This window comes from Porites lutea, chromosome 1 (assembly GCF_958299795.1).
Source record: "Porites lutea chromosome 1, jaPorLute2.1, whole genome shotgun sequence".
In the NCBI taxonomy this organism is placed as follows: Eukaryota; Metazoa; Cnidaria; class Anthozoa; order Scleractinia; family Poritidae; genus Porites; species Porites lutea.
This window is the reverse complement of record NC_133201.1, coordinates 34,486,502-34,500,162: the sequence shown is the minus strand read 5'-3', so window position 1 is coordinate 34,500,162 and position 13,661 is coordinate 34,486,502. Positions and strand designations below refer to the sequence as shown.

General features: G+C 39.5%; 2 protein-coding genes across 2 annotated transcripts in view; one reads left to right on the top strand and one right to left on the bottom strand.

Annotated features, from left to right (window-relative positions):
* Positions 1-13,459, top strand: part of LOC140928509 (uncharacterized) — a 33,344-nt gene extending 19,885 nt beyond the window's left edge. The window contains exons 4-5 of the mRNA XM_073378271.1: positions 3,001-3,234; positions 13,329-13,459. Coding sequence (XP_073234372.1) covers positions 3,001-3,234; positions 13,329-13,459 — 365 coding nt within the window. The remainder of the gene's footprint in view (positions 1-3,000; positions 3,235-13,328) is intronic.
* LOC140937625 (uncharacterized) lies at positions 6,270-7,033 on the bottom strand. The gene has a single exon (XM_073387183.1). The coding sequence runs from the start codon at positions 7,031-7,033 to the stop codon at positions 6,314-6,316; it is 720 nt and encodes a 239-aa protein (XP_073243284.1). The 3' UTR covers positions 6,270-6,313.
* Positions 13,460-13,661: the final 202 nt, after the last annotated feature.

Genomic DNA, 13,661 nt, shown 5'->3' with positions numbered 1-13,661 from the left:
GACAGGTGAGTTCATGCGGAAAATTTATGCAGCATCTTGAAACTTGTTTACTTTGACAGCTGAAGCTGACAGAGTTTTGTGTCAACTTGTGATGTTTTTAACTGTCTTTCTCCGCTGAATGTACAAAATGAAATTCTGCTGCTACCAAGAGTCTTCTGTTATTCATAGCTAGTTTGTTTATTGGGTTTTTGGTTGAGAAATACGTCGCTTGTCAAAGTCGGAAATCCGATTTCGGATGGCATCGTTTTCGTTTTTCGCCTTGCTTGATGCGTAAGAGGGTTGAAAAGTCTGAAGCGATTCTGGCCTTACTTGATAGTTTTCAGAGCATCTCGAATGGTAAGCCTGAGAAATTATTGTATTTGATGTTTGTTTTTTATATCTAATTTAATGAAGTCAGGCGTAGTTTATGCGGCTATTTAGTTTATGCACGTTTGTAAGATTTGAGACAATGATCGATCTGGCCGAGTATCAGGTTTGATTATAAGCTTATAGAACTTTAAAAAGCCTTTAAACATTTTCTCACTGCAAATAGAAAGAAAACGTTCCAAAGAATATTTAGTTATAATTCTGGCTGTAAAAGAAAGCTTTGAGCGATTTTCTTGCCTCGAGTTCATCTTTGAAAAAAGGAAACGCCGGGAAACAGGCTTAAAACATAGACAAGGATTTTCAGAGACACTTTTTACTTGTCTTCGTGAATGAAAATTGTTGTCTCTGTATATGTTTCACCGAATTATTATCCTTTTATTGATTGTTAGTAGTCTCTTTTGCAATTTTAATCGCTGTGCCGTTTGTTTTCAGTCGCTCACGAACATCGCTTGCAGGAGTAGTCAAAATGACCAAAATGCCGCGTGTATCAAACACTTTTGATACAAGAAAGAAACATAATAAATAAATAAACATAATAAATTTTTTATCATGTTCAAGCGTATAACTCTATTAATCTTGATTTAAACAGTCGACTTTGGCGCTTGTCAAAAGTGAGAACCGGCAAGCCGTATGGGTGATTTTAGAAATTTTTTTAACGGTTTCGGTAAAAGCCCACGTGTGCTTCGATCGACCTGAATGTTGAATGAGTACAATTTGTATTGCAAAATTGTGATCTGTCCGAGGTCTGTATGATAACAACAGTGCCTCATGGTACTGTTTCACCTCAGATGATGTATAAAAAGTATAAAAGGTTGGTTTACACGTCCCCAGACTTGTTAGCAAGATTTTGTAAAATAAATTGTAAACTTGTCGAACGCAAAAAATTGGGCCTGATTTGTTCTCCGAGAATTTGTTTTCCGGGCCTAATCTACTGTGATCAAGAGACATTTTTGTGGCTCTTGAATGTGATCAAAGATGATTGCTATTTTTTGGTTGACATATAAGGCTATCAACTCGATGTTAGATTAAGTTCACTCTTAGCTTGGACTGTTTGCAAATTATTTTTCTCTAAAATCAATTAGCCTTTCCCTCAAAAGCCATATGAATGTGCTCTAAAGTTAGCTGATTTGTAAAATACAATTGCAAGTTTATTGTTTAATTCGAGTTAATAGGAGCTTCGCTTTTAGCCCTGGCTAAATCTATATATTAAAGTTATATGTAAACTGTTCTTCTGATTGTGCCAAGTCTGACAAAGGTCAGTACTACATGAACAGGAAAGCCTTGAAAAAACTGAGAGAAATATTTTATAGACTAGTCATCAAAAGTGCATAAATAAATAAATAAATAAATAAATAGATAAATAGGTAAAAAGATTATCACTCTAACTAAACATTTAAAAAATAATGACATGGTGACCAAGTTATCTTTTAAGTTTGAAACTACTCCTTTTATACATTGTCTTATACTTTTCCGTTAGTTTAATTTAAAGCAAGTGACAAAGATGTTATGCATGCGACTTGTTATTTATTGACATACCTACTCCTACTACTACTCCTTTTATACGTTGTCTTATACTTTTCCGTTAGTTTAATTTAAAGCAAGTGACAAAAGATGTTATGCATGAGACTTGTTATTTATTGACATAAGGAATGTAATGTAATTATATGGACGTGCAAAGAACCGCGGTAAGTAATCTGGAGTCAAAAATACTCACCGTGGAATGTGGTGGACTGGGGAATGAAGAGAGCACGGGAATTGCGAGGGCTGCATAGTAACGTAGACCCTACAAATCATGAAATTTTATTTACATATTTATTTTTTCTAGAGACAAAAAAAAATAAAATAAAGTAAAAAACTTAAGATGTTATTCCCTCTTAATCAGTGACACTTAAATCCTCCCTTTAACGGTCTCGTTAAATTTGTATAAGCAAAAGAAAAATTTAAAACGAGAGAGTTTTGGTGGAAATTTAGCATACCAAGGAAGCTTTTGCTTTCAGGTTGAAGTGTTAAGTATTACTACAGGCTTCTTTAATATCAGCTTTTGTTTTTTAGCAATAAGAAACTGTAATCAAAACAACAAAAATATATCGTTCTATTCAACGACACTCATGGCCTAACTTCGAGGTGCTTAAACAGCTCATACATCAAATATTGACTACAGTGTAAACGCCGTCATGTAAATAAACTCCTGGACTAAAGTGCTCCACTGTTGTCAAAAACCTCGTGGGAAGTTATGGGACTAGAATTTTATGGCAGACTAAACTCCCTCTTGGCAGCTCAGGAAAACTGATGGCTCATCAGTTTAGAATTCAAACGCTTAGTTTTAATGCCAACTATTTGATAACGCGATTCAAATCAAGTAACTGACATCATAAAGACGGCTTCTCTGTATTTTCACTGTTCTTCCTACTGACTATCAGTTGTTTGATTCCTGTGTGAAGTGAGACGTTTTATTACAATATGAGATATGATATATATAGTATCGCTTAGCGTGTTGTTCTACAGGGGAGTATAAAGTTATCTATAATTTTTGGAGTATTATTTAAGTAGGTTTAAGCAACTCAAATTTTATTTGCAGCGTGATATGACATGAGATCGGGACAGCTTAGAAACTTTCTTTATGTTCATTTTCAGAGAAGCCGAGAATAAGGCTACCGTTACCAGTAGTAAAATCTGTACCAGGACATTATATCTGGTTTCTACTGGAAGGTACTCCACCGATTAACTCGACATTAGTGAATACATCAACACCTTTGAAGGGTGTTTACATAATAAAAGGGATCCAACTACATCGGACGGGCAACTACACTCTACTAGCAGAAAACAATGAAGGAAATGACTCAAAAACGGTTGAAGTAACCTTTCTGGGTAAGGATTCAATGCTGTTAAATTTCATTCAATGTAGATGAGGCATGTTGCAATAAACAACTATTAATAGTGGTTCGCACAAACAATTGTGTTGACTTCCGTCCTTATTTTATCCGTTGATGATTCAGTTCATTCGGTGAAAAATGATTGTAAAGAGTTTTAGACGACTTGCTTTTGCATGTTTTACCATTTTTGAACACGGGTAATTTGTGTCAATTAAAGTTTGTAAACAATGAGGATTTACCAAACACTGGAAATTTGGATTTCACCCTCAGGCAGGGAGGAAGGGGGAGGGGGAAGGTGTCTCTAAGGAAATCTGTGGCACAGTCCGCCTGCCAGTATGACGTCACGTCTCGCGTCAGTGACTTTCAAAATGGCGAGCAAAGTGTTCATCCAAGAGACGGATAAAAATTTCGATTTTATCACGGAAATACCGTTCCGATTTCTTGGATTTGGAGATTTTAAGGTTTCTATTGTCATAGAAAACTAGATTTAAGTACTTTTTTGGAATGAAATATCCAGTGGTGTAACGAATTTTAAAGATTCATTTCTATCGTCGAGCAGATTTTACGGGCAATCATACCGACCGGTCACTTTTGAGGGCCAGTGCACAGCAAGACTGAGGAGTTTAGACACAGCAATAGGAGGTTCATCAAAGGATGTATTATACTTTACATTGTGCGCATTTTCAGCTCTTCAGAGCTAGTGAAACCCCGTATCATTCCTCTCAAAGTTCGCTTAGCCGTAGCGTTCAAAGGGGAAGCTAAATGACAGGTATTTGTGAGAGACTGTGAGCATTGAATCTTGTTGCTTCACCGCATTTTAATACTGTATTGGGCATATACCTGTAATTCTGTAATTTTATCCCGAAAACGAATAAAAGGTTTCGTTTAATTATTTTTTGGGGCAGAGCCAGTGGAGATTTTAGGGTAATAATATTGATGATTAAGACGATGTACAAAAGGCAAGTTTAACTTTCGCCAGTGGGTCACTGGTGGGTGATGGGTGTAAATTAGTACAGTTTGTGGTGTGCTGTGTGTTTGTCATGATGTCAACTAACACTGAAAAAAATTCAGCTGTTTCAGAGGAGGGACATGTCTGGACAGCTTATGGTTTTAATCTGGTCGTAAGCTTGGCCAGTATGCAGATCAAGAGCTTTTGAAATCCCTTTTCCAAAATAAAACTATGGACTTAAGCTTAAACTATATATTGATCCAAGTGCATGACCAGCAGGGTCTGCACTAAGAATAAAGAAAAAAAGGCCAAAAGGAAAAATAATGTTAAAAAAAAATAGACCAAATAGGAGAAAAAAAAAACTTTAAAAAGGAACAGAAAGCAGCGTCGCCGGGAGTCGAACCCGGTTTACTTGCACGTGCAAGAAACTCCTTGACCACTGCACCACAGTGACACACATGATTTAGAAAATTAATTTTGTCATATCAAAACATTTTTTCTCTGCCATAGACGCTGTTTGAAGCTGGTAGAGCTGTATTTATCATGAATTCGAATATACATTTGAGGAAAACTAGCTTAAGTGTCACTGTCACTAAGGACCAGGCAGGGTCCGCGGATCGAGGTCGGCCGATTACCTCCAAATTTTCAGCATTTTTTCTCTATCAGATAAGATTACGATCGGTGGTATTTTTAGTAAAATAAAATTAATTTCTTAGAATTTTGACCACCCCCCTAGTTTTTGGTGCTATTTTGCCCACGTGAGACGGAATATTTAGGTAAACTTCCACGACGCATTTTACTTACTTGGCATTAGCCTTATTCATTTATACGAACTGTACATACTTTCCAGCCTATAACCAGCTCATGTCTCCAATATAAACGAATTTGGTTAAAAATAACTTACTTTGGAGCGGTTCCAAATATCATCACTTCGTGGCTATCGCGAGTAAGAAGAATTTTGGCAATTTTCCAATCTGGTTTTCTCTAAAGTGCGGCAGTTTATATCCAGATCAAAACTATTTTTTATTAGTCTGTCATAAAGTCTTTACAAATACGCAAACTCTTATTTGGCAAGTTAAAATCTCGTCGCGTGAGCTTTCTCACAACTTTAACCTAATTTCCTAATTTGCATAGTTGTAGTTTTTCCGGGAAAAATTTCACGCTTGATTTGCGACTTGTTGCAGGCGTTTATTGGCTTCCTTACTATCACTAAGAGAAAAACATTACTTTTTCAGATAAGTGGCCATAGTTCATCGGCCTATTTTGTCATTTGGTAGGTCAAAATGCCCTCCCGTAAGCTTTCTTCAAATTTAACTAATTTGCATGTTGTCGAAGTTCCCTGGGAAAACTTCACCTGTCTGTTGATATTATATACAAGCGATGATAACCCTGCACGTAATTAATTATTAATTTTTATGAGGTTCTTGTTTTTGAAACTAATTGTTGTTTCGATCTTGCAGACGTTGACAGTCCACAAATTTGGGGCGAACATAACAATTCTGTCATTTCAGTGAAATATTAATTTGCATGTCCATGTTTAGTGAAATGATTTCACTAAACATGGACATGCAAATTAATATGCCAGACAGGCTCAAGATTGTGTTTTGTAAAGTAGTGAATAGTTTTGGAGACTAACAGAGTTAATGTTTTCTCCACGTGTGATGGAAGGCAAACAGGCTGCCGAAATGACAGTCAATTCGTGGCAGAGGAAATGCAATTCGAACAGATGCGCAAATTAGTGAGTCGAAACTTAATGCATTATAACGTAACAGATTTGACACAACGTTACTAAAGTTGATCAATCCGTGTGCATTGCTGCTGAAATCTTCCGGCACCGCTCTTTTGTCTAGGAAGAAAACCGAATTGGTTTCATCCATGATAGCATTCAAGCATAGCGACGGACAGCTGGTGTTTAGCAGTATGTAAAAATCCTTGCAGTTTTTTGTTTTACTGTGTTTACCATAGCATTCATTCAGTTTGCAGTCTTATATTGCTCACGATTTTTTAATTTACAAGTATTTATAAACCCTGTTATCGAAGGGTCTCTCTGTACCTATCTAAAAGGCCCCAATGGAGAAGATTGGGGTAGAAGCATAGAGATCCTCCCTACTAAAACCATGTAACGTTATTTTTGAAAACACGTGCAACTCTCAGAGAATTTTTGAATGGCCTCAAAGAAAGTTTTTTTTCTTGACAGTGGTCCGCTTGTCGTCAGGTGTAGCTGATTGCAGATTTCTTTCAGAGCTGTCAGTTTGAGTGAGTCAAGCTTCTTGTTTTTTACAAGTTCGCAGATATTGCTAATGCCCACGATGATTGGATGGCTTGGTTTGCCCATATCATCCATCACCAAACTTCTAAGGGTGTCAAACGCTATTTCCGACTCGGCAGCCTCGATGTCTTCCTCCGAGATTTCCTCCGCATCAATACCCCTATGACGCAGCGCCGCTGTCTGACGTGAAAACAGGCTACTGATCTGCTGCGCAGTCCTCCACTCTTCAGGCTTAAACGTGGGCTCTCCGTCCTCATTTCTGAGGGTCTTCATCTCCCTCGCTACCCGTACAGGATTGGCCTTGTTTCCAGTTCTTGTACCCTCTTCGAATTTCTTCATCAAGAAGGTCTTGACGTTATCAGTCATTCTAGTGGGTCGTTTTGTTACCTTCAGAGCCCACCCCAATTGTCTAGGGTCATGTTCTCTGAAAGCGCTGCCACTATTCTCACCTTGCGATGAGGTTGTTGGCACATCCGGAGCGAACGTCACCCCTGTCACAATTCCCGCCCATTTCCTCCTAACGCGGTCATACATGGACTCACAGTCCACCTCAAGACGGTGCTTGCCCCTGTCCATATGGTTGTCTGCCTCTGCTTGGGTCTTCAACGTGAGGACGCATCCAGTCTCTTGGCAAGAGTAGATCTCGGACTGGTGCCTGACGCTCTCACCCACGCTTCCCCTGTGTGTAGCTTGACCAAATGGCCTTACCACCCTTACTCCAGTATCTCCTTGTGGTGTAATTCCAAGACCGCTATAAGGGATGAGGCGTCCAGGGCCGATGTTGTACGCTTTCCACACACGGATGCCACACTCCTCAAACTGGAAATTGTTCAACACACTAATGCCTGGTATCTTGCTATCTTTGTTTCTTTCCCTGGTCGTGTCCACCTCAACGACCGCTGCTCTGCACCCTTTGATACCTCCATGGGATTCTAGTGCTGCTTTCATATCTTCAGCAGTGACGACGTCGTGCTTTTCGTTAACCCAGCGCTTTATGTGTGCCTTCATAGCAGCAGTCTTCCTATCACAAATGTCCTTGCCAGCCTGTGGTTCTGAGAAATCATATCGCACTGGCCTGACACCGGTTCTCACCCCTACTTCTCTAAGACTTAACAACAGAGGCCCATTGTGGTAACATCCAGCGTTATCCGATCGGAGGTAGGCTGTTGTCACCCCTGGATACTCCAGTTTGACTTTTTGCAGCAAGTCCTCTATTATTGAAAGAACTGCAAAGCATCATACCTATCATACCTATCATCAATATACAGTCAAGGGACATATATATTCGTTACTTTCAATATGGCGGCGTTTACGCGCGCTGTTTTAACTTCGTTTACGGTAAATTTAAGTTTAAAATCACCTTAGTATTTGGTAAGATGACCCGTCATTTTGATAACATTGTCTAGGCGATCAGGAATGGGCTGGTAACGCTTTCTTATTCAATCTAATTCGATCTTCCGCTACACACTCTTGGTTTCACGAAGAAGGTCATTCTTGGTAGCGATATTTTCAGTGGACTTTTGTAACTCTCTCTTGATGTAAAGCCAAATATTTTCTATTATATTTAAATCTGGAGACTGTGCAGGCCATTCCATTAAGGGTACTTTGCTTTATCTTTACAATTATTTACATTGTGTGCTCCGCTGTGAACTGGCGTATTGCGATCCACCAACATGTAGTCTTTGTCTTCTAAGTACTAAACAACTACTGGCCATACATTATTTTCTAGGATGTCAATGTACTTGGCAGAGTTGCTGTTGCCTTCAACTGAAGTCACACTTCCAACACCATCATATCAAAAACATCCCCAGATCATCAAATTTATCTTTTGTTCCACCTGTGATAGTCGTTCTTAGAATGTTCAACAGTCTTGACAGTTCAGCTTTGTTTTTCACGGATTCTGACAAAGTAACAATTAATTCTTTTGTCTCTGCAGACAGTTAAGCACTTTGTCGACTCACGAGTGCTGAATATTGTTTATCAGAAGCAAAACAAAATAACTGTGATCTTTTTTTGCGACCACCCGTTGCAGTTACTGTTGAATAAATGACTGAACGATGTGTCAAAACACAAACAGCTTTTGTTCGTTTCCTTTTGGGAAGTTTTAAATTTTTTTCTTGCTCTTAGTCGGATGTTTGTTTGTATTTATTTCTACATAATTTTCCCGCCTTTATTGACCGATGTCGCGCTCCGCATCTAGTTTTCCCCCGCGTAGTGTGCACAACGCGGGTAAGAATTTCGCGCGTTATTTTTGAAAGTGACGAATACTTATGTCCATTGACTGTAGTTTGTGTCACTCACGTAAGACCAAATTAAAGTGCAGTAATTTGCTTTCTTAACAGCTAAAGAAAGGAAGGTGAGTGAAATAAGGAGTGTTTGGGCGTCCCTTGCAGCCCCACCCAACTTCCCATTCCCTCTACTCCCCCTCCTAGTTCTCCTCTTCCCCCGTCCTCTCCCATTTGGCGTCATCTTGCAGGCGGGGTGCTTGATTAGCAAATTACCACTTCAATCCACCTCGAAACACTACCCCAACGTCCCCTCTCCCTCCCCTTTTCCGAAAAAGTCAGAAGGATATCAGACAATACAACAGAATTAGGCAACGCCTTTGTATATTTAAACGAGTCGACTAAAAGAGAAAAGCTCATTCAAATACAAAACGAAATGGCATCGGATTACGTTTTGCTTCATTCCCTTAGCATATTCCGATAAAGAAATAAAATTTATATACAAACCATATCCATAAGCACAAAGCAAAATGAGTACCTTCGAAATAAAGGTTTCGTTTGTATTTACCAGTGAAGTCCATACTACAACTCTAAGTATTAAGGCTGCGGTCTGGCTGCACCCGATTTGTACTTACCCGAGCCAATGGGAACTGTGGCTTGGTGAAATTGATAAATTTCTTCCGACAAGGTGGCGTTTACGCGGCGCGGTTTCTTTATAGTTTTCCGCGGTCCTCGATGACTTGGATACGAGCATGTGTTGCTCTTTCTGCCAGCCCAGTCTGTAGTTGGTTTTTTTCTGTGTCTCGGGCATATTGTCATTGACATTTTCTCGTTATCGGTTGTAACAAAGTATCCAGCTCTATTCAGGATGAGGTCAACCTCATTAACGTTTTCGTCTCCGGTTCGCAGTTGCCCTGAGCTGATTCCCAGGCTTAGTAGATGTGCAGTGATGTCTAGCTTGCACGCCAACAGGGGTACAACCTGCGACCCCGTGTCCTCCAAGCTACAGGCAGAATCAGGAGAACTGAACGAACAAGTTAAACTAACATCCATATTGAAAACAGCAAAATCAGCTGAACAGGACAGCTGTCTGCAGATAATCCGATAAGGGATGGAAAATTATCTTTCCCTGAAGTGTACTTCTACCAAGTAACAGAACCGCTCAATATTTTAAAGAGTTTGACAGTGAAGTATAGTATAATATGCAGGCCACCTATCTGAAAAAGTAATGTGTTGCTCTTAGGCCCCGTCCACACGAAGACGATTGTAAACGCAAACGCTAGTAAACGCATATTTTTATCTCCGTCCACACGAAAACGATCATCGTTTACGTAGCGTTTTAACCCGTCCACACGAAAACGCTCGTAAACGCATAAAACGATGTCATACACCGAAAGTTCTCTTTCCACTCTTCTGGTATCACCACTTGATCGGCAAAGTTATTCCACCAGGCGCTTGTACGACCTGGTCTGGTCCAGAATCTTCTCTCTTTGCTCTCACGTCTGCATCTAAGCCGTTTTACTCGAGTAAAAGTGCTTGTAGTTGTGGATAACAATCTCGAGAGGTTTAGTCTTCTTCTTTTGTAGTTTTCCTGTATATCGATTATTGCATGTTTCAATTGAATGCTCGCAATTATGCTTGAAATAAGCGCAAGCATGACACAGCTCAACACTCGTGTGTACGCCATCTTGGAAACGCACTCGATAAAAGAGACTGGCGCTGACATCTGACGTCAGCGTTTTCACATCGTTTACGAAAATATACGTTTACGGCCGTCCACACGAAGACACATAAACGGCGTTTTCAAATTTATCCACTTTGGAGAGCGTTTTCGAATTTATGCGTTTACGGTGAGCGTTTTCATCGTCTTCGTGTGGACGGAAGGCCTAAACGCATAAAAAAGTTTGCGTTTACTAGCGTTTGCGTTTACAATCGTCTTCGTGTGGACGGGGCCTTAGTCACAAACACCGGGAATATGTCGCAAATTAATCAAGCCTGAAATATTTCCGGGAAAAACGAAAATTATGCAAATTAGGAAATTAGGTTAAAGTTGTGAGAAAGCTCACGCGAAGGTATTTTAACTTGCCAAATAAGAGTTTGCGTATTTGTAAAGACTTTATGACAGGCTAATAAAAAATAGTTTTGATCTGAATATAAACTGCCGCACTTTAGAGAAAACCAGATTGGAAAATTGCCAAAATTCTTCTTACTTGCGATAGCCACGAAGTGATGATATTTGGAACCGCTCCAAAGTAAGTTATTTTTAACCAAATTCGTTTATATTGGAGACATGAGCTGGTTATAGGCTGGAAAGTATGTACAGTTCGTATAAATGAATAAGGCTAATGCCAAGTAAGTAAAATGTGTCGTGGAAGTTTACCCAAATTTTCCGTCTCACGTGGGCAAAATAGCACCAAAAACTAGGGGGGTGGTCAAAATTCTAAGAAATTAATTTTATTTTACTAAAAATACCACCGATCGTAATCTTATCTGATAGAGAAAAAATGCTGAAAATTTGGAGGTAATCGGCCGACCTCGATCCGCCGACCCTGCCTGGTCCTTAGTGACAATGACACTTAAGCGCGTATTTCAAAGCTATTCCGCATTATTTCCGGTTCAACGGGCCGACTCGATGTAGATAACAGGGACACCCAACGTCAATTTTCGGAAAATATCTGTTCGGAAGACGATTTGAGATCTAGAATTTTCGGAACATTTTTTTGTAAAATTTCTTGCTTGCCTACCTCTCCTAGGATTTTCGAACATCTAAAAATTGGTGTAATTGCCCATTATTAACGGATTTTTACCCTAAAAAGCTCACCTATAATTTTCGGGAGCCTTTTTTCTGGCTGAAACTTTCGAAAAGGTAAGTTTTGTAAGTATTGTAGCTGTGGATAGCTGATGTTTTGTTGACGTAACACTCTAAATATGGTGGTGCAAGGCCATTAACTATTTTGTATAGCATCGTAACATCACGCACTAGTAACAGATTCTTAACAGAAGGCCAACACAGTGCACGCAGCACTGGTGAGATATGATCAAACTTCTTGGTGTTAGTCAACACACGGGCGGCGAAGTTTTGTACAAGTTGCAGTTTGTTTATGTTGTGCACAAACGTTCCAGACCAGACTGTCCAGCAATAATACTAAAATACGTTTAACAATGCTATGTTTAAGTGGTTTTGAACTATATTCTCGTTGGGGGCCCCTGAGATAATCGATCGAACTAGCTTTACTGAATTTGGTGGAGAATTAGGAGATCAACAGAGGCCTGCATTCGAAAGGAATGATATGAAGTTACGCCCATTTGATTAGCAAAAGAGTAGATGAAATATAAACATGCATGATCTGTGAATGGAACCTCCTATTCTGGAGACTAGACCTTGCCTATTTTAGAGGAAAAAAATATTTAAGGTTTGATGACCTTGCCGGTCCCGTAAAATAGATGGCGATCGCGCAACACGCCTCGCAAAACAAATTAACAAAATTTTACAATCAAGCACACAAACTAGCAAAACGGTTTACACAAGCAGATTATAGCAACACCAAAGCTCACATACATTCGATCAAATTAGCGATTAGCGATATTTGTTAGCTTCTTTACTTTTCCTCGACCTCGCTCGCCCAAATAACTGTCGTATCCCTTGCTAATTTGCACAAGCGACCCGAAGCTCTTGCCCGTTACTATGTGATCTCATACCGGCAGGCGGAGTGGGCAAGAAACTTAGGTGGAAAACAATAGAGTTACCTCCCCCCCTGCCCTCAGGCCTGTAGCCAGAATTTTTTACGGGGAAGTGCGATCCAACGAGGAGACGGACCAAACGCTGCCAGAGGCGCAAGTCTCTGGGGTGGGGAGAATTAGGTTGCCTGAGGCTTCATTTGGAGCATTTTGAAAAACTGGGTATTTCTCAAAGTTTTAATCTTCAAAAGCATTTTTTTCAAATAGAGTACTTTATTTTACAATTCTTTATAGTGACATTAATGCGGGATGTCGCTATTCAAAAGAAAAAAAATAGAAGGAAAGTTGTAAGTCCGTACTATTCGCTGGGTTTGATGCATGATGTTTGAATCATGATCTTTTAATAGTGTACCAAGCTCAGAATTTCTTGGGTGTTTGTTAGAAACAGATCAATCAAAGACTTCTTTTAGATCAATGTATGTTACATAGTGGATGCGTTTATTAGCCAGTGGAGAGAGCCTTTGTTGTGCCGCGAATATACTACTTTTTGGCCACAGAAAACAGCTGATATTTCAAACTATCCTCAAAGACAAAGGGCTACACAAAAAAGGAACAATGCATACGCTAAAGAAAAAAAGGATCCAAGATCTACCCCTTGTAATTGGCAGGAGCCCATCAGTGGCTCCTGTAAGTAGCCTGCGTAGGAAGCGTTTCCGTGCGATTTCGGAGCAAAGAACGAGGAGCGAGAGTAGTCAACAGAAAATAAGTGGATCTCTGGGCCCTGTGGGGGGGTTGGGAGCACATCCGTCGCACCCCCCCTCCCTATGGGCCTGACCCTTAATCAACGAATAAAAATGAAAATTCGTTATTGTCTATTAATACTGTATTAATACATATATCGGAATGTACCGCTTTCTTGAAACTTCCCTCTACCAATTGTCTTATTCTTGCGTCCATTCATTTTGCAGATTGCAATCATTTGTGTCACAGTACAGGTTCGATAACAAGTTCTGGCAAAGTTACGAACGAACACAACTGTAATAAAAGCCGCATAACACATAATTGGAATTGCATTCCAACTACAACCACTAAATTGTAAGTGTATTTCCTTTTCCACCTAAGATTAATAAGCCTAATGTTTTCTTATTTTCAGTGTGGACTCTTGTGTTTTAAAATTTTTGTTTCGTTTGTTGTTGTTTTTTTTTAATTTCAGTTATTTTTAAAATTGTCATGGTTTTATCCCAGTTTCACACACAAACTACAAAATGCTACAAAATCCCGACCCTGAAAGTAAGAGAATC

Bases quoted from the DNA above. Each gene is read 5' to 3' on its own strand.
- LOC140937625 (XM_073387183.1), bottom strand. From the start codon at position 7,033: ATGGACAGGGGCAAGCACCGTCTTGAGGTGGACTGTGAGTCCATGTAT.